The sequence below is a fragment of the Dipodomys ordii genome, unplaced genomic scaffold, assembly GCF_000151885.1.
Source record: "Dipodomys ordii isolate 6190 unplaced genomic scaffold, Dord_2.0 Scaffold157, whole genome shotgun sequence".
In the NCBI taxonomy this organism is placed as follows: Eukaryota; Metazoa; Chordata; class Mammalia; order Rodentia; family Heteromyidae; genus Dipodomys; species Dipodomys ordii.
The window spans coordinates 1,575,620-1,597,629 of record NW_012267373.1 but is presented as its reverse complement, the minus strand read 5'-3'; the positions used below and the strand labels follow the sequence as shown (position 1 = coordinate 1,597,629).

The 22,010-nt window shown below is 38.6% G+C and overlaps 1 protein-coding gene across 2 annotated transcripts in view; it reads right to left on the bottom strand.

Moving 5' to 3' along the window:
* The window catches only part of Ros1 (ROS proto-oncogene 1, receptor tyrosine kinase), a 95,850-nt gene that overhangs the window by 3,067 nt on the left and 70,773 nt on the right, over window positions 1–22,010 (bottom strand). For both annotated transcript variants that reach the window (XM_013032802.1, XM_013032801.1), the window contains 8 exons: window positions 20,316–20,451; window positions 19,247–19,409; window positions 19,111–19,175; window positions 17,273–17,402; window positions 14,359–14,456; window positions 13,396–13,599; window positions 11,771–11,905; window positions 3,919–4,082 (listed from right to left, as the gene is read on the bottom strand). In XM_013032802.1, coding sequence (XP_012888256.1) covers window positions 3,919–4,082; window positions 11,771–11,905; window positions 13,396–13,599; window positions 14,359–14,456; window positions 17,273–17,402; window positions 19,111–19,175; window positions 19,247–19,409; window positions 20,316–20,451 — 1,095 coding nt within the window. The remainder of the gene's footprint in view (window positions 1–3,918; window positions 4,083–11,770; window positions 11,906–13,395; window positions 13,600–14,358; window positions 14,457–17,272; window positions 17,403–19,110; window positions 19,176–19,246; window positions 19,410–20,315; window positions 20,452–22,010) is intronic.

The window sequence follows — 22,010 nt, the reverse complement described above, 5'->3', positions numbered from 1 at the left end:
AAGAAAGAAAGAAAGAAAGAAAGAAAGAAAGAAAGAAAGGAAGGAAGGAAGGAAGGAAGGAAGGAAGGAAGGAAGGAAGGAAGGAAGGAAGGAAGAAATTAAGCTAAAATGTAAAACCCCTTTGTACAACTACTTAAATGTAATTTTAAGGAAAGAAATTAAGCTAAAGGAAAGTTTAGAATTTCAACAAAAGCTTCTATGTACAATATACAAAATTTCCACCTTCTCAGCTGCTTCATTGCCACGCCTTAATTCTTATTGGAAAATCCCTACATGATTTGTTGAGCTTCTGTAAAAAGAACCTTTTCCTTTCTTTTGTGCCAGTCCTGGGGCTTGAACTCAGGGTTTGGACAATGTCCTTGCGGTTTTGTGATCAAGGCTCCATTTTTGGCTTTTTGGTAGTTAATTGCAGATAAGAGTCTTAGAGAGTCTTTCTTGCCCAGTCTGGCTTTGAACCACAATCCTCAGATTAGCCTCCTGAATAGCTAGGATTACAGGTGTGAGCCACAGATACCGGGCTTAAAAGAATCTTTTTTTTAAGGAAGTAAATAAATAGTTTTTGCAAATTCTGTTGCCATGTATCAGAAAAAAAATCATTAGCTAACGACTTCTTAGTACTTATGGCACTATTTAGTAACTTGACCGTGGTAAGCTCTCAGCAATTAATACATCTTCTTGTTGCATAAAGAGCTAATGAGAGACAGGGGTGATGTAGAAGTTTCTTTTGCCTTTTGTTTTTGCTTAAAAAAGTATTTAAAAATAAAGCAAAAAGTATTTAATACACCTATGAGTCAGATCGTAAGGCAGATATCCTGAACAAAGACAACATTCATTCCACAACCTCTTTAAGAGGAGAATATTAAAATAAAGGCTTCCAAGTAAGACAGGGCATTTATGGGCGAGACATATGCTGGCTGAGGGCTATGTTTAGAACAGCAGAGGAGCATTTAGATTTGTTTCCTGTAGAACTCTCTCGGACCGATGAGGTGATGTTTACACAAATGTTTGGATGAGGTCATTGGGATATTTTTACTAGATGTCCAGATATGTTACTAATCTTCTCTCTCTCTATCCCTTCTCTACCCCATTAGGTCAGTAGGACCATAGGATAGACATAGCATTATCGCTATAATCCTAAGGTGCTTTATTTAAGCAACAACAACAAAATCCCTCCAGTGGCTTTCTTTTCTTCTTTATCTACCACAATATCAACAAAGACAGACACCTTATTGCTTTGCTAAGTACAATCACCAGTCTGCAAGGCAGCAAACTGTCATTAAGTGTAGTTCTCTTAGTAATTAAGTTCAGGTTTGCCTCGCAGTAACTGTTCCACTATTTGTATATTTTGCAAACATGCAAACTCTATCTTTCATTCTATTTCATCCTTCCCACTTCCCTGCCTCTCTTGTTTGGTCACAATCACAATTACCAAAAAATTTTCTTACTTTCTGTATTTCCTTCCATTTTTTATCTGCAAGATTTACCTTCATTGTGAATAATAGAATGATCATTTCTCTTTTACTTAAGTTATGCTGCTGTCATGGCCCAGGATTGCTTGCTTCTGCTTCAATGATCATAGTTCAACTATAAAATTTCTCCTATTAAGCCTGCCCTACATCATTATTCTGAATAATTATGCATGCTTCTCTATCCTTATTAATAATACTTCAAATTATAGTTTCTTCTTCTTAAGATGTGGCACCTAAATGAATTTATATAACTGGGAAAAAAGTGATGCATCTTTTCCAGCAACCAGAAGTAATGTTCTTTCACTGTACCTACTTGTGCAGCGCACTATTAATAACATAACTGGGGAAAGTGTGTGTCCAGCTTCCTTACTGCAGTACTGGCTCTGAGGAGGAAGATGGTGAAGACTCAAGAACAGAGCCAAACTCTCACCCCAGCTCAGCAGGAAGATGATACTCATTTTTCTAGGTGCAGAAAAATCATTTATTATAGTTGACTTCCCATTCTTGATGTTTTCTCAAAAATAGTTCTTAATTTGTGTGTGTGTATGTGTGTGTGTGTGTGTGTGCGTGCGTGCACGCGCGCACATGCCAATTCAGAGACTTAAAGTAAGTGCTTGGGCACTTTCCCAAAGCTTTTGTGCTCCAGGCAAGCATTCTACCACTTGAACCACAGCAGTAATTCTGGCTTTTGGGTAGTTAAGTGGAGATAAAAATCTCACATGCTCCTGCCCAGGATGCCTTCAAACTGTGGCCCTCAGATCTCAGCCTCCTGAGGAGGTAGGATTATAGGTGTGGGCCACTAGTGCCTGGCTAGTTCTTGTTTTTTTGTTTTTGTTTTTTTTTTTCTGTTGGTCTTGGGGCCTGAACTCTGGGCCTGGGCACTGTCCCTGAGCTCTTTTGCTCAAGGCTAGCGCTCTATCACTTGAGCCACAGCTCCACTTCCAGCTTTTTCTGCTTATGTGGTGCTGAGGAATCAAACCAAGGGCCTCATGCATGCAAGGCAAGCACTCTACCACTGAACCACCTTCCCAGCACTAGTTCTTAATTCTTAATTTTTTAAAAAATTTTTCATTCCATCATTTTTCTCAACAAAATATATGATTGTTACAAAATCTGTAATAAATGTCATAGTTAATGAGGGAAATTAAGACTGCATTGCCATAAGGCTGTTGGGAGGATTCTTTGAGTTAATGTGCACAGTGAGTGCATATAAAAAGTATGAAAATAAAAACCTAGGGCTGGGAATGTGGCTTAGTGGTAGAGTGCTTGCCTAGCATGCATGAAGCCCTGGGTTCGATTTCCTCAATATCACATACACAGAAAAAGCCGGAAGTGGTGCTGTGGCTCAAGTGGAAGAGTGCTAGCTTTGAGCACAGAGAGGCTCAGAGACAGTGCCCAGACCCTGAGTTCAAGCCCCAGAACTGCAAGTAAATAAACAAACAAACAAACAAACACCTAGCTAGGACTGTTATTATAACCTTTCACAAAAGAATTTTATTCCGTATATTTTGTATAGCTATAATTTGTTACCTGTCTCAGCCTATTAGATGAATGAAGCAATGCCACAAGGCAAAAAGATCATCCCATAGACCTTGGAGAGTCTGATACAGCCTCCAGCGAGGCTCTAGTAGAGACTTTTTCTGTAAAGGCCCTTCTTAGGCCCATCAAGAAAGCCTCTGTGGTTTTAATAATTTGTCTTTCATACCTTGGGAAGAACAGATTTCATAAGCAAAGAGCTTGTTTTTAAATTATAACACAAGACAACGGTAAAATCCATGCATCCCTCTGGAGGCTGTGTATCTCTTCAGCACTTACACGCTTTTTCATGAGCCTCTCTCCTTTGGGTCTCCATGACAATGCTTCTCACCATGGCTGTCCTCTACCCTCTGGCTTCCCCTCATCTTCCTTTGTTATTCTCTCATATTCATGCATACCAAACAATATATTTTGCAGGAAAGCATACAAATAAAAAGACACTCATTAAAATAATGAGAATGTTTACCTCTGAGGGAGGAAAGAAGTAGACCAGGAGAGGAATATGGAGACAAAAGGACTAAACAAATAAACAAGAGAGAAGCCCTGCATGGGCCAGTGATGATACTGTACCATAAATAGAGAGAATAATCAACTCAAATCTGAGCTTGATGTTCAACTGGTGTAAGTCAGGGAGGAGAGGAACAGGCTTCATGAAAATACAGTCTAGGAGGTCAATTCTTCTCACTATCTCACATTATAAATGCATGGGCCATAGCTCAACCTTTAAAAAAAAAGTACACAATGCCAAGTAATTTTCAAGAAGAAACATAATTAACTATTGTGATGAAGGTATCATAATATATATATATATATTTCTTATCTACCCTAAAGTGTTTCTCTGTATATTATATTCTGGCATGTTTCATTTGTATTGGGGGGAAAAAACTAGAAACCTTTGAAGAATCAAACTTACCTTCAAAGCCTTCGTTTATGACTCCACCATTGATGGCTTCATTTGGGCACTGAGGAATACTTCTTAAGGAAAAGTTTCTGAACAACTGAAGCTGCTCTTGAATCTTATCAAACGTAGGCCTTTGTTCAGGTTCTTGAGCCCAGCATTGAGTCATTAAATTCCACCTGGGATATGTAGATGAAAAAAAGTAAATGAAGGTAAGTAAATGCTGACAACACATTATTACTGATAACCAAAGTATGGTTATTTTTATTAGTGAAAGTGCTCCATGATGAGAGTACACGCTTTGGTTTCTCATTTAACAGAAGCTTGAAAAGTTACCATTATTTCTAGTTAGTAATCTGAGTGAATAGATAGATAAATGGATGTCTGGAAATGTCTCCTCAATAGAGCTAAGAGCTATGAAAATTACTGAAGCTAAGATTTAAAAGACTTCATAAGCTAGGTGCCAGTGGCTCACGCCTGTAATCCTAACTGCTCAGGAGGCTGAGATCTGAGGGTCATGGTTCAAAGCCAGCCTGGGCAGGAAAGTCCGTGGGACTCTTATCTCCAATAAACCACCAGAAAACCGGAAGTGGTGCTGTGGCTCAAAGAGTAGAGTGCTCGCCTTTAGATGAAGAGCTCAGAGTGAGCGCCCAGGCCCAGAGTTCAAGCTCCACAACTGACAACAACAACAAAATAATAATTAATTAAAAATAAATAAATAAAATAAAATAAAAAGACTTCATATATACTCTATGTAAAACAGAATCTAATATTTGTCTACACCGCCATTTAGAGGCAAAATCACACATAAAGGCCAGATTTGATTCCAGAACTTTAGTTTGCCATTGTGATATCCTATGAGTTAAATGATTTTGTAAAAAGAAAGTATTTTCCCCAAGATTGGGAATAGGAAACCCCTAATCAGTTTAGCTTTGTGTTGTATGCTAGTTTAAAAAATACCAAAAAAAGGAAATATGTAAGGTAAACAAAAAGCTTTTATGATGGATTTGTACATGGATTTGTTCCAGGGTGACCTGTCTTCTAGCTGTGATCTTTCCACTTCAAATAATAATAGAGTCAGTAAAAAATTTTAAATAAATATCTGTGCAGCCCTCTTAACTAGTGTTCATTCATTCACTCAGCATAGAATTGTCAGGTACTTATTTCACACCAGCTATTGCTAAAATATGAAGAGCTGGGAGTGCAGCCGGGCGACTCCTCTCCTCACAGGTGACAGGGGCAGGAAGTGGAAGGCAGTGACAGGATTTACCACATCGAGATTCATAGGAGCTGGAAAGAAAAGTAACTCTTTCATATTGTCTAGAACTGATCAGGTCTTTTCTGGAGTCTCCAACTAACAGGAGAAAAAATTATTTCATTTAGCACAACACAGTTTATTACCTAGTATAGATGACCATTTGAGACAATCCATTTAGGAAATGTTCCAACTTTTTCACTAACTATCACAGACTATCTTATTTCCGACTCAGCTTTCCAGTGTGATGGCGTGAAACATGCCAGGTGTGAAAGAGGCTTTATTGTGATGCGTAGGAATACACTTGTGGATCCTTTGAACCCCACATTGCTTTCCAAATCTTCACTGATCTCAGTGCCTGTTCTGGAATTCACCGAGGAGTTACTGGTCTGGTCTATCCTGTAGACATCCTTCCACTATGAACACCCTGAATTCTTCACCTATTCTTCAGACACTTTACCATTGAACAAGTTCTCCTTGTCTCTCTGGTTGCAGGCTTCTGTGTGACTCTTTCAAAGCCTGTATCTGCTGACAAGGCCCAGGAAACCCATGCCTGTTTCCCTCACAAGCCCACAGGGTGTCTCTTGGCAGAATCTCTAGCTCTCAACAGAAACATTACACAATAGGGAAAACAAAAGGAAACCTGAAGTAGAAACCAGACCTCCTCTTGTCCAGATATACGATTCTCCTTTCTGACATATGCTTCCTTCTTCCTCCATGTTAACGTGGGGTCCCCTACTCAATCATCTTGTAATTCAAATTGGAAGGTGTTGGGGCTCTCTGCCTTTGGTGTGGCCTTTCTAACCTAACTGAAGCCTCAAGGGAAGTCTCAGGACCCTCACTCACCTTCCTATCGCCATCTATAGAGCTGTCTTTTTCCCTACAGTTTCCCAGAGCTTTACAAAGGAATAAGTAACCACTCATTGCTGTTTAGATGAGACTACCCTGCTGGGGATGCGGCTTAGTGGTAGAGTGCTTGCCAAGTATTCATGAAGCTCTGGTTTGATTCCTCAGTACCACATACACAGAAAGCACCAGAAGTGGCTCAAGCGGTAGAGAGCTAACCTTAAGCAAAAGAAGTTCAGGGACAGTTCCCAAGCCCTGAGTTCAAGCCCCAGAACATATATTTATTAGACTATCCTTAAAGTTATAGTATTACCATCACTCAATCCTGGTACTAACAAGGAGCTAAAGGACTCACATAACTCCTCCAAATTTGATTTTCAAGTTGCTAACTATGACACTTGCCAAGTATTTGATCTTTTTTGACCTGGGCATAGGAAGAAAATTGGGGGCAAAAAGAACAGATATGTAAAAACAAACTGAGAAAGTGTTTCAGAGTATTAATACCACCATATCAACAGGAAAAAAATAATTTAAATTGTGTTAAATTCTTTTACAAGTAGAAGAGAAAACATTCATTCTAATGGACATGGCACATTTTTGGTAAGTAATTCACAGCAGGCCCTTCTACCATAGATGACATTTAAGCCCATAAACTTTGTAGGGAAATAAAATGCTAGTCATGGGAATAGGGTGTGGATAGAAGTCAGAGAGCATGTTAGGAGCGGGAAAAGCATGTGTAAAGTCCTAAATTTGGAAAAGCTGGGCACATTTTAGAATCTGGGAGAAAGCCAGTGTGGCTGAAGTACAGTGACTGAAGGGAGAGAATGAGATAAAAACCAGAAGAGGAAGGTAAGATCCTGCAGGTCCCATAGACCAGGCAAGGAATTGGAAATTTATGAAAGTCTTATAGCAGATATAATATTTGCATCTTAAAGGCCTATTCTAGCTAATAGATGGATAATGGATTATATAAGAGTCAAGTGGAAGGTGTTAAAGAAAAGTAGAGTGAGCGCTAGTAGTGCTTTGGATTAAGGTAATGGTAAGGGAGCTAGAACAAGATTATATCAGTTACTAGGTAACATTGATGCAGGAATTATTACACAAACTTTTTTTTAAAGCTAGTATCTATTTTAGAAACTATAATGCCATTTCTAATACATTACAGAATAGCACACAAACTTCCATTTACTTCATTTTTTGACAAGCACTCAAGTCAGAGTTAATACTACATAACAGGTATTATGGAGAAATTTAACAATTGGAATCTGCCCTGTGTATTGATCTGATTCCTTTTTATATGTAGTATAAGAAAACTCCATCCCATTACACAATGTCAAACTTGGTTTGTTTGTTTTTTTTTAATAGGAATCACATTTGGGAAAGAACTGAAAGACAATCTATTATGTATGTCTTTAGAACTTGTGCCAACAAGAAACAAGGACAATACACAGATCTCTATGTGGGATCATTAGATTTAGGGATACAATTATAACTGATATAAGATCATAAGTTTAAACTAACAGTTCAAATATGATCTTGATGACTAAGATGGGAGTTGTCCTAAGAGTTACATGCAGAAAGTGAAGTACTACATAATTCATCACAGGAAGCATTTCTGAAAATAATGTCATAAATCAAATATAATGTTAAGGTATTAATAAACTCTGGCAAGACAGTCATTTTGACCAGAAAGTATAACTTATTTGTTAATAATCTAGATAATTCTACAAAGGATTCAACATAATTAACAGAGATTACTTAAGATGAGGGAAATAAGGAAAAAGAGAGGAAGTTGAGAAACAGGCTTACAGCCACCTGCCCCTGATCTGCCTACTTACTCAGCCTCTAAAATTCAGCCTCTTGTTTAATTTATGTAATTTATGTAAGCAGTTAGTCTTGAAATTTTCTTCTATGGAGGTTTTAATTTCTATTGAATCTAATTGCAATTTCATTTAATTTTCTAGATGGCAAAAATATGACCTGTTAGTATGCAAGCAAGTCCATTTTATATCAGCATGCAGAGAAAATAAAGACAAACAAAGAAGAGCTATATAAAGCTACTTCATCTAAAAATAGAGAATGCAACTTGTGGTCTCAAATAAACTGGCAATGGAATAAAATGCAGAAACTTTTTAGGACTCAATGGTCCTTTAAAAGTATTACTTTTGTCTCTCAAATTAATTAACAACCTCCGTGACCAGTGGCATATCAGGGGCATCTTGCCTTACAGTATTCACTGTTCATCATTCAATATCATAAATGATATACTTGTACAAAATTATAGCTATAAATAATCAAGTATATTGCTTGAAATAAATTTGCTGGTCCTCCAGTTTGTTAAACTTTATCTGGCCTTGGCTGTTCTAGAAAAACACTCATTATACTTAAGTATCTCATTTGGCCAAGTATTCAGCTTGAAAATACCTCCACTTACTACGAAAACACTTTAGTCCTCTTTTACCTCAATTATTCTTCAAAATAGCATAAAACTCATTAGCTGCATTTAACATTAGTCTCCAAGTCCTTGGATTCATGAAGCTATTAAAGTTCAACTCATTAAAACATCACAGCATCTTTTATTATTGAGTCTTTATAGACAAAGCATATAAAATGCAGATTTCAAGAGTTCCCCTTACTTGCTATCAATCTCAGAGACCTCTTAGCATCTGGATATACATATTTTGAAGAGTATAAATATAATGTCAAGCCTCCATAATCAGGTGGTGTTGCCTCCTACATCTGAGAGACCCTCTGGAATTCCAGTTGCCAATGTGATCTGGCTAGCATAGGACCCAAAGAGCTCCCTCTTGATGTAGCTTGCCCTTTGATCCTGTTTCTTCTCATGAGTGGTGTGGCCGGCATGCAAACTAAAAGCTGAAGAGAATATTGATGGCTGGGCTGTCCCTTGTACAGGTGTGAACCTAAGGAGGGAAGGGCAGGAATGCTCTGAACCCTACATTCCAATAATAGCTGTGAATAGCAGAGCCATCCAGGAGCTCATCTAACCCAAAGTGCATCCAGGTGCTGAGTATTTAATCAGTGAATAGAAGGTGTACCATGGCTCAGGGTAGACTTTCAACCCTCTAAGCTGGGCCTGTGATCTTAGAGAACTGCTTCAAATAAAAATCAGTTCCCTCTGTACTCGAAGGGGAGTAGTTAATCTTTATCATGACAACTTAAGGCCTAGGTCAGATTGAATGGCATCTGTGAGAGCCTTACTTCCGCACAGAGCTTGTTTTCCTGTAGGCAGTGAATGTTAACCCTTCCCGGGGCTCCATAGAGTCCTGTTGGCAGTGAATGTTAACCCTTCCCGGGGCTCCATAGAGTCCTGTTGGCAGTGAATGTTAACCCTTCCCGGGGCTCCATAGAGTCCTGTTGGCAGTGAATGTTAACCCTTCCCGGGGCTCCATAGAGTCCTGCAGCCCATGTAGAGGACTGGGAGCATTGCTCACTTTTTATTAATGATATTCACATTAACTTTCAAGCACGAATCTTAATTACAAGGAAACTGCATATGTTATAAACACTAGGTTAAGTTATTCAACCTAGTGGATTACTCAAGGCAAAACTAGACAGAGTATTATCTTTCCCCACTCATCAGCAGGAATACTTTTCTAGCTCTTTTCCAGCCCTCCTTCCTTCCTCTAGCTGCATTAAACATAGCTACATTTTTTGCTTTATAGCAGAGTGATTTATTATTAATTTCCATCTTCCCCAAACACAAAATAATTACATACATCACACAAAACATGTAATTCAGTAATCTATGCTTAAGGAGTCTATGCAGATAATATTGTATAATTGTGATGAGGTACATTATTCACCCCAAAGGGATCCAAAAGGCCAGATAAAATCCAAGAGCATAAAGAAAATTGTGTGCTATTGAAATTCTAGGGGAAATGTCTGAGTGTTTGGGAGATGGGTAAAAGATGCAATATAGTTACTAGGAGTTCTTTCTCATATCTTATGTCAAAGGTTTTCAAATTTTGTTTAATTGCTCAATTCTGAATTACAGATTTTCCCCTCACTCACAAAAGACTCATTAATTTTTTTTATTCACTTCTACTGATCTTACTCGTGTGCATGTATTTGATGATCTCCCTGCAAATATGCCAGAGGCTATAAAAGCGAAATAAGAAGCTCCTAATAATTCCTATCCTCTTCTAGATGGAAGATTTAAATAATGCAGAAGATTCACCAGGAGAACACCCAACCAAGGTGCCCAGCTCTTAATCATCTTTTGGCTCAAGTCTAACTATTCCTGTAAATAACACAGCATCGTCAAGGCAGTACAACTGTAGTGTGCATTCGCATACTGCTAATTCCTTTTGCATTTGCCTGTATCACACAGTTTAGCACTTTATTACATTTTGGCTGGCCATCCAACTGCTTTGTGTGTATCGTTTCATTCAAAATATATTCCGAGATGCTGAAGAGCTGTGCTTCTGATATGAAGATTTCTGTAATTCATACAACTCTCGGCATGACATGTGTGTGTCCTGGTGTGTATACTTTCTGGTTATTCTTTTAAAAACCTCTTGGTTAAAACATCTGTTGAAAATGTTTATATTTCTGCTGAAGTTGTCCAGTGGAGGTGAATTAGTATCTAGCATAAGACTCTGTAAATAATTTTTTCTTTTACAACTAGACTGAAGTCACTCACTTTTCTGAAAACAACAAGGGCTAGTCATCATTTGATAGAATCACATATACTCATTTTGTGCTAAGATCATAACTCGATCAAATATGTACATGTTTAATCTATACCCTATCAATCAATGTCAACTATATCAGCAAAAGCAATCTAATTTTTTTTGGGGGGGATGTTGGTCATGGGGCCTGAACTCTGGGCCTGGGCACTGTCCCTCAGCTCTTCAGCTCAAACCTAGTGCTCTACCACAGTGCCACATGCATCTTTTTCTGCTTAAGTGGTGCTGAAGAATAGAAGGCCTTATGCATGCTAGGCAAGCACTCTACCATTGAGCCACCTTCCCAGCCCAGCAACCAGATTTTTAAACTGTATGTTCCTTTTGGGCAGAGTCTTAAAAATATGCAGAATAGCTGGGAACTGGTAGTTTACACCTGTTTCCTAGCTACTCAGGAAGCTGAAATCTGGAGATTGTAGTTTGAAGTCAGCAGAGGCAAGAAAATCTGTAAGACTCTTATCTCCAAATTAACCACAGAAGTGTAGCTGTGGCTCAAGTGGCAGAGCACTGGCCTTGAGCAAAATAACTCAGGGACAGCACCCAAACCTGACTCTAAATTCAAGCCCCAGGACTGACACACATACACACAGAAAAACAGAATATTAAAATATTGTGATTGGCTGGGAATGTGACTTAGTGTAGAGTGCTTGCCTAGCATTCATAAGGCCCTGGGTTCAATTCCTCAGTACCACATAAAGTAAAATAAAATAAAGTAAAGTAAAATATTGTGATCAAGGTAGCATTCAAATAAAATCTCTCAAATAAAATTACTGTGATCACACACATATAAAGCTTGCATTTACTTACAAGAACTTATTAAGAGTATAAATATGTTGTACTCCTAAAAAATTTTATTTCTGAATGAAATAACATGTGTGTATCTAAGTAAGAAGAAACCCTAATATAATTAGTAAATTAAGTCCCACAATTAATTTACTTTTTATGTGAGATGTACAAACATGTAAATTCTATTTTTGTAAAAATGTCACACCACTGAGACTATAATTGCAAGTGAATGTGTTTTTGTTCTGGGGTGGTTATGTGAACATAATTAACTTACAGATCATCAGGACAATTTCTTGGTGGCTCCAATCTTCCGCCTGTTTGTACATAGTTTAAGACATCAAGGTTGGAATGTGCTGGATAAGGTTGATGACCAAGAGTTAAAATCTCCCAAATCAGAATTCCAAAAGACCTAGGATATTAAAGGGTATTCTTTAATTGTACTTATTACAAAGATCAGGTTCACAACAGCTTCTCTAAAACATTACTGTTGGGAACATGTGGTCTATTTTGAGACTGACATCACTGGTCTTATAAAAGGCATGGGTAATTTAGAAGCAGAATAACATGAAGGAAAAAAGAAGAACCATGAGGCCAGTCTGAGCCCCATCTCAACCAACAAGCTGGGCATAGTGATACATACTGCCATTCCAAACCATGTGAAAAGTGTGAATAGAAGGATCAACAAAGCGTGAGATCCTATCTAAAAAATAATTCATGCAAAAAGGGAGATGGAGGCATAACTCAAGTGTTCTAGAATGCTTTCTAGCAGGCCTTGTGTTCAAACTTGGGTACTACCAAAAAATTAAACACATAAATGAATAAAAAGAACAAGACATTGAGAATGAGCCATATTTCAAAGGTGATAGGAAGGTTTGGAGGGTGAGAGGAGGATACAAATACATAAGACCCAGACACACATACAAACAAATGCAGAGACACACAAGCAAACAAATGCACAAACACACATGCAAACAAATATATAGATGCACATACACACAGAGACATAAGCACACACACTGACTGGCATGCGTATATATGTGCACACTCTTGCATGCTTACACAGGCATTTAGAGTGCATACATGTGCACACCTATGCACATGAGTTCCTGCCCGTGGTGAAACATACCCTTCCCCCACAGTGCTCCAGTGCCTAGGAATTTCACAGCATTGATATGCAGACACAGATAGGGATGAACAATGGAATGTTTCACCATTTCCCTCCAAGTTGAGGAGGATAAAATGATAAACAGAGAAGGAGGTTATAAATATTGCTTTGATAAATGGCAATTCCTTTGTACAAGTACTTAAAGATAATTTTAAACTGTCAGTACTAAGGACCAATTTTTATTTCCTTTATATTTTTGCCTAGGACCAGGCCCACTTAAAAGTCACTAAACAAATCCTTGTATTTATTTTAAGCAGCTCCAATCAAAACTTGGTTGTTAACAAGCAAAAAAGTGGGGGTTCTTATTCAAATAACAAAAAGATGCCTAACCTTCCCCAATGTTCTATTCTCATCTCTATGCAAGACTTAAAAATTAATTACCAGGAATATCGAAATAGTAAGTATTTGGGCACATACTTCCACTTTAATCTATAGATAACCAATTTCTAGTAGTCACAAGCTTACACATCACTGGAATATAAGCCAAAATACTTGATGTAAAAGTATCTATTTCATAAAGTAAAGGGTCAAACTGACTGGGGGAGGAGCACAAATGGCTGAGATTCAGAATAGTTCCTCCCTGACTACAAGCTTGAAACCAATCACCTAAGCTCTCTGGTCTTCTATTCTCTCATACTAAGAGCAAAAATGAAAAACAAGGTATCCTTTAAAGATCCCCGTGTCTCTGACATGTGACAATCAGACGGCGTGTCTTTGTGTCCCATTCAGCTCACCATACATCAGATTGAGTCGTGAAGATTCCATCCATCAAGCTTTCTGGAGCCATCCAGCGGACAGGAAGCAGGCCTTCCCCTCTTTTTCTATAATAGTCATTTTTATAGATGTCCCTCGCAAGTCCAAAGTCCCCAATTTTCACTACCCGTGAAGGACGGGTGTAATCTTTCACAGAGACAAGGCAATTCCGAGCTGCTAGATCCCTATTGAAAAAGTTACATTTAATAAAAATGATAAAGCTCCAGATATTAAGTGAATAACACTAGTGGCCCTGTAAAGACACTAGACTGAGCCAGATGCAGGTGGTTCATGCTTATGATTGTAGCTACTTGGAAGGTTGAGACTAGGATAATCAACACTTTAGACAGAAAAGTTTGGGAGATCTCCTTCTCAACTCATATCAGAGCCTGGTGGTAAACACCTAGCATCCTTGTCACCTGGAAGGCTAAAATCATGAGGACTGCCCTTCCAGGCCAGTCCAGGCAGAAAAGTCCATGAAACTCTGTCTCTATGGAACAAGCTAGACATGATGATGTGCACCTGTCAGCTCAGCTATGGAGGGAGGGGCATAGGTGAAAAATAGGAGTATCACAGCCCAGATGTTCACCAGAGCAAGAAGCAAGACTTTCTCAAAAATGACTGGCAGAAGTGGTGCTGTGGCTCAAGTGGTAGAGCACTAGCCTTGAGCTGGAGAGTTGAGGGACAGTGCCCAGACCCAGAGTTCAAGCCCCATGACTGACAAAAAAAAATGACTGGCACTAAACTAGGACTAGAGGCCTAGCTCAGTACAGAGTACCTTGCCTAACTATTGTGAAATCCCAATACAAACCTTAATTTCACACACATACATACACTCAAAGAGAATATTGCTATTTTAACAATGTTTAAGTATCTTATCTGATCTACCCAAACTATACTGAAGCAATCACCATAATAACCTTGCAACCAGATTATCATTGTACCTGTGAATGAAATGCAACTGCTCCAAGTATACACAGCCTTTTGAAATATCCACACACAAGTCTACAAGGTCAACCAAGTTGAGTAAAGGACCATGAAACTAGAAGAAATAAAAGGAGAATTACAAACACGTATCCAACTTGCACAGATATATACCTATATATGTCAGTATATACTGATAGATACCTAAATATGCATACACACCTTTGCATAGAATATCTAAAGGAAATCTTAGTTATGAATACAAGAATTCAGAAAAGAAAAAATAACAATTATTTGCTTTCTATCCATACATATATGAAAACACACACATATACATGATAAGCTATATCTATAGTAAGCAGAGATGACACAGAATTTTTATTGGAAAATCACTCAGTGATGTCAAACAGACAAGATTTGAAACTTACCTGTTTCTATTCACAAGTTGTGTGAACTTGCTCGATTTGTTTGATTAATTAAATAACTTTCTCATATGTAAAATGGATGTAGGAATACTGCTTTTGCAAGATGCAAAATAAAATATGTAAGGGAGTTGGTCGGGGCAGGGATATGGTTGGTGGGAATCTAGTGACCTTCCTAATTAACTGCCCTCTCTTGACTCAAGCCTCCCAGTGTGGTAAGAACTAAAGAGACAGCCAGATTTCTTAAAAATATATAGAATATTTAATATAGTATATATTACATGACAGGCACATAATAAACAGTTGCTGATTTTATAAGTAGAAATAATTGAATTATTGGCCCTTTATCATGTCAGTATCATGTCAGAATGGGCTTGTTCTTCAGATGAATCCCATATCATTGGCAGCAATATTTTGTTTTCAAGTCACAGATTACTACTCTCATCTAAACGAGTCAGCACAAATATATACTTAAGCCTGCACTGACTGCTATTTCTAGGTGAAAAACACCAGTCAATATTTTTATTAGTAGCATATGGGGGGGGGGGTGTCCTGACTTCCTTCCTAGAGGCCAGAGTCATACATTGTGTGGGCCTTTGAATTGCCCTGCAATTACTCTGGTTCAGGCCTTTATCATCTCTAATCTGAGACATCCAAAAACTTCCTCTGTCTCCAGCCTCCTATTCTTCCATTAGCTCACTTGTGCCCTGCTTCCTGTAAAGTCTTATAAATTACTAAGCACAGCCCCATGGCAGATCCCCCTTTTAAAGTGCTGTACCCCCTGCCTTCTATGACAAGCTCATGCTGTGCCTTAAAATGACAGCTATTGAATAGTGCCAGGCCTCATACAACTATATCCAGAACTGATTGACTAGGCGCTGACCTTACACCCAAGAATTAGTTCCCCTCTAATGTGGCTCATTGCATATGGCCATGGCTATGACTGCTTGTCTGGCTCCTGTTGACTGGAATGCTGCTTTGTTTTGGATAAAATCTACTCTACTTGTAAAGACTTTCTTTTGATGTAGAATCCTGCTTCTGAACTTCAGCTTTGTGGCTGGTATCCTATTTGCTGTTGACAAGGTTTCCATAGTGCTGCTTGCCTGTATGGGTCTCTGAGCATTGCCTCTTCCTCTCTACCCCTCTGACAATTTGTTGGAACACTCCACTCCATCTTGGGACCACTTGACTTCAGATGCTACCATTTCTTATCATTGATGTTTCTTGCCACCCTTCAGCGGGAATGAAGAGAAGTAGAGTTTTCCTGTGTGTCATGCTGGGGCAGGAGAGTTGGATGGATAAATGAGGAATTCCAAGATAAAGTCTCATCTTTGACAGTGGAAAATGAATAGATGCCCCCCCACTTCTGACCCCCCATTGAAAAATCAGTGTTCAGCTGTGTTTGGTGTTTACAGAGGTAAACACCAAAAAGAGAACATGCAACCCTAGGAAGTGAAGATAGAACCCCAGGCTCCTGTTTTTATACTATTCACCTTTAAAATATTTTAATTGAAAAAAATATAGTGTCTAACTTAATAGGAGAAAACCACAGGGTTTCAGATCTATACATTTAAACTTTAGTGACTTGTCTCATGCCTTCTCATCTGAGGTATAAAGTTGGTGGCCTTGTTCAGTTTTCCACAGTATTACCAGGGTCCACAATGTGCTGGGCACTAGGCGTGAAGGAGAGGTGAATGAGGCTGCATTATCAGGGCAAAACTGCAGAGGCTGACAGGACTTGTGAGTATGGGAAATAAAGCAGGGCATCAACTGGATAAAGTGGGAGAGCATATGTAAAATAAAATCCAGAGTTTTGTTTTGGCCTAAAGAAGTTTTAGACACCTACTATAATCCAAATATGTTATCTCAAATAATAGACAAAACTAGTTAGATCAACAGATTGAACTCACAAGTCTAGAATTCAGTAGACTTCAAGACTAGAAATAAAACTTGGGATAAGCCGGGCACTGGAGGCTCATTCCTGTAATCCTAGTTACTCAAGAGGCTGAGATCTGAAGATCACAGTTCAAACCCAGCCCCAGCAGCAAAGTCTGTGAGACTCTTATGTCCAATAAACTACTCATAAAAAGCCAGAAGTGGTGCTGTGGCTCAAGTTGGTACAGTGATAGCCTTGAGCACAAAGAAGCTCAGAGACAGTGCCCAGGCCCTGAATTCAAGCCCCAGGATAAGTGCACACACACAAACACACACACACAGAAAAAAGAAAAAAGAAAACACCTTGGGACAGAGAAACATCTATATGAAATATGTGTCTTTTTAACCCTACACAATCTTTGTGCTCCAGAAACAAAGAAACAAACAGGATTGTGTCTACAACATTTCTATTTCTTTATTAAATAGTAAAAATAAGTTCAAATATTAGCCCAAGATTCTAAAGGAAGGGAATATGATATAACTTTTCTGCAGAAGCCATATAAAAATCTCACCATTCAAGGCTCAAACCTAAATGGGCATGCACACTCGGAAGCAGTACTCGGGGGCTGGTGCCTACCTTGGACTTCCGGGCTTTGCGCAGATAGGTTAGAAGGTCTCCTCCTTCCATCAGTTCCAGGATGATGTACTGGGGTTCATTCAACAGGCAGACCCCCAGCTGCTTCAAAATGTTGGGATGATTAAACTTGCTACAAGGCAGAAAGACAAAGCTTCATGACATGACAGTGACAGCAGTCCCAGCAGAGAGTCTTTGAGGAATACAACAATTCTTTTTTTTTTTTTTGTCGGTCGTGGGGCTTGAACTCTGGGCCTGGGCGCTGTCCCTCAGCTCTCCAGCTCAAGGCGAGTGCTCTACCACTTGAGCTACAGCGCCACTTCCAGTTTTCTGGTGGTTTATTGGAGATAGGAGTCTCACAGTCTCTCCTGCCCGGGCTGGCTTTGAACTGCGATCCTCAGATCTCAGCCTCCTGAGTAGCTAGGATTACAGGCATGAGCCACCAGCGTCCGGCAATACAATTCTTTACCCATACCTTCCTTCAAAACTCCTGACCTATTTTCTCTAACAGGTGAAGGCTTCTTTCTCCAAGCTTTCTCTGTGGCCTTGATTTAAGTAGGTAACAGTGGCAACCCCTAGTGGCTAATGTATATGGACAAACAGGATTGGGTTGTAGAACAAATATTTCTATTAAGGTGTGTGTGTGTGTGTGTGTGTGTGTGTGTGTGTGTGTCTGTGCACGCGCGCGCGCCAGTCCTGGGGGTTGAACTCAGGGCCTGAGCACCGTCCCTGAGCTTTTTTTTTGATCAAGGCTAGCACAATATCACTTGGGCCACAGCTCTACTTCTGGCTTTTTGGTAGTTAATTAAGGCAAGAGTCTTATGAACTTTCTGTCCCCCAGATCATTTTGAACAACACTCCTCAGATCTCAGCCTCCTGCGTAGCTAGGATTACAGATGTGAGCCACTGGTGTCTGGCTATTATGGGAATTTTATGTTTGGGGAAATAAAGCAATTTTGGCTAATGTCTTTGTTCAAAGCACATTTGAAGACATGTTTTCAGTCATCACAAGTGTAAAATACACATTTTCCTTTTTAGAAAACCCAGTCAGATCTTCAGAGCTGAACTACAATGGTTTACAGTATCAACGTAAGCCCCAACTTAGGGGACCACAGCTTGGCATCCCATGATCTTCTGCCTTAGGTATTTTCTTTCAGATATCCTTGAGAAGTTTTCATGATTAAAATGGACTGACCTTGTGGGAAAGGTATCTTTCATTCAATATCCCTGTCACTGACATTAGAATGCTTAAAAATAACCCTTCATCGCCAGGTCTACTTGACTCATTATCACACATTTAGAAGAACACAGTATTTCTAAAGCTAAATACCTTCAGAATTATATTGCAAAGCACATTCCTAAGTAATAATAAAAGGGGGAGCCTTTTGTCTGGGATTGCCTGTATTTAGGCTCAGAGGATTAACTTCTATAGAAATTGTGACTACTGGTATATTTCCCTTTACATTTCACCCCATATTTGCTTTGAGGAAGATCTGGTAGGTAAGGTACCATGTTAAAAACCCAATACTCAGCCATGTATCTCAGTCAGGAAGCTGAGATATGCGAATCATGGTCCAAAGCTATCCCAGATAGGAATGTCTGTAAGACTGCGATTTACCAACAAAAAGCTGAAAGGCGAGCTGTGGTTCAAGTGTTAGAGTGCCAGGTTTGAGTAAGAAAGTTAAAGCACAGTGCTCAGGCCCTGAATTCAAGCCCCAGGATTAGCTCACACACACACACACACACACACACACACACACACACACACACAAATATCCACAATTATTAAAGCTTCCTACCCACATCAATAATAGAAAAATGCTTCTATGCTACCCTGATACCTCATCAGATGTGCTTCCTTCAGGAATTCAATCTTCTCCTGGTCTGTGGAGGCCTTCTTCAAAGTCTGCATGACATAAAAATAAGTCAGAAATCAGCATAGCAGAACATGGCCAAGCGCTCAGATATTCATGTTACCTTCACGGCTACTTTGATTTCTCCACTTCCGGCTCCTAAGATGTCTACAGCTGTTCCTTCATATACTTCTCCAAAGGCTCCACTTCCCAACAAGACACGCAGAGTCAGTTTTTCCCGAGGGAAAGTAGGAAGTCTTTCAATCTCCTCTTGGGTTGGAAGAGTACTGGAAAACAATCATATTTGTTCTTTCCAAACAAGTTTGCTGGTGTTTGTGTTTGAAAAAGGAAGAATAGTATCAGGACTTAGCAACATTGCAGATTCTACTTGATAGACATGGAATTTTGTGTTTCTAATATGTCCCTATTCCTAGGCTTATACAGACACCTATTTCAATAGGAACATGAAATTGTATGTGCTGCCCTGAGATTTTTATTATGGCTAGCTCTGTTGGACTAATAGTCATGTACTTCTTCAGATTGCAAATGTATGTAAAAAGCTACTTAAAATTGCATCTAGGTTTATGAGTTTTCACTCACATAGCTGACCTCAGATAAAATGGAATTCCCTGTGACCACAGAAATGAACTCCATCCCCATCAGATTTACTTTTAGACCTCTCATTTGGAATATCATGGAAAGTAAAAGCATCCTCTAGGAGATGGAATGCTTTGAGCTTTTAATAAATAATCTTGAATATCAAATAATAAATAATCTGGTATAGCTGAATAGCTGATATAGGACATAGGGGAATCTATCTCAAATCCTTCATTTCATTACAAATTTCTACAGGCATAATAATAAATAATTCTAGAAGCATAATTCCACCGAAGCATAATTCACAGTCTCATGCAATGGTGTACTTATTTTGCTTAATTATAATGGCAACAAATGTTTCAAACTCATCTGCCTTACAGGTATTTTATAGGCAACCATTGTACAGCTTCTAAAATAGAATGGAGTTGGCTTCATGGGACATACATGAGACCTTTGAAAGTTCTGCCCAAGTACTATCTCTAGATGAGTCTGCTGTTACCATCTCCTGTCTTCAAGGTGGGAAGCAAGGCCAGGCTTGCTGTTGTCACACACTCTCTCTGCCATAAGGAGCCATGAAGAGGACCCAGGCTACGTACTGGATTGCATAGCAGGCATTCGCCAGCCCCACGCCTGCTGCCACACCGCGAAGCTCACTTAGCTCTTTGTCTTCGTTTATGAGAACTGTCAGCGCTTCCTTGGAAGGTTTTTGATTCTTTGCTCTTCTAAGCCAGACTATAAAGAAAAGAGGCAATTGAGAAAATAACATATTTCTTCAGTTTTCCTTTAGGAAATATTAATGTATTTTACAAGCTTTTATGTATACAAGCACAGATCGTAATAGAACTTTATAGAAAAAATACTCATCACAGAAAATAGTAATTAAATCTACATAAAATGCCACTTAAAATATACAATTTAGCCAGGCACCCATGGCTCACATCTGTAATCTTAGCTACTCAGTAGACTGAGATCTGAGAATCATGATTGGAAGCCAGCCTAGGCAAGAAAGCCCATGAGACTCTTATCTCCAATTAACCATCAGAAAACTGTAAGGAGCACTGTGGTTCAAAGTGGTAGAGCACTAGCCTTGAGAAAAAAAAAAAAAGCTCAGGGACAGCACCCAGAGACCCTCACGCCTGACAAAAATGTACACAATTTATTGCATATCACTTTTCATCTCAGTTCACAGTCTTCAATTTTTAATACTATTATAAGTAAGTGTATTTTAATGTTGTAATAAATTTCTCAAAATTATTCACATATAAGAACTAAAATAAGGGGAAACAATTATATAATAAGCTATTCATAAAACAAATTCACTCTTAAGTCCAGACATATCCAATACTGAGTTGACCTGAGAAAATGCTTTCAATATAATGATACATCTTGTATATTAAAATATATGAGTATATATATATATATCTACTGTTGTATATGTATTATACAATATACTCCCTCAAATACATAGAAAATTATGAGAATGAAGCTCATCAAACTTTAACAGTAGTTAGTTCATCATGAATGATTCGTATTGTACTTTTAATATCATAAGCAGATCATTTTTTCATCAGGATAAAAATTATTTTTTAATAAAATATATCTAAGTGATCTAAAATATTTGCTTGTTGGTCAAAATCTGTTTGGGGAGATTATTGTTAAATTTTAAACTTTAGCACGCATAGTTGCTACTTGCTCAAAATCTCAGCATTTGAGAGATTGAGGCTGGAAGAAAGTGAATTAAAAGGCCAGCTTGAACTACATAGCAAGATTCTGTCAGTAAATGGACAGACAGACAGATAAATAGATACTTTTGACCATATTCACCCTCCTTCACTCTATGTACACATGTTAAGATGGAACAATAACAAAAACTGTTGAAATTGGTCTGGGAATGGGGGAAAGGAAAATGAGTTCGAGTGAGGAAAAGAGCTTGTCTGAGTAAGGTCCATTGCATGCATATAAGGACACCTCTAAATAAAGTTCCCGTGTACAACTGATGCTAATTAAAATGTGGAGGAAAAACACAAGAAAGATTGAACTTTGTTTTAAGATTTTTTTAAGAAGTTAGAGTTAATGACAAATAGGGAAAGGTTTCAAGTACCAAGGAAAATTTTCAACCTTAAAATGTCCTTACTCCTCCTCCCTTGGTGATTCCTCCTTATACCTCTCTGAGCTATTGACAGCTTATCTATGAACTTCAAGACCAATGTGGCTCTGTGATTCTCCTATGCAATTGTCTTCTATATTTCACATTATTCAAACATACATTCCTAGTTTTATCTTTTCACACT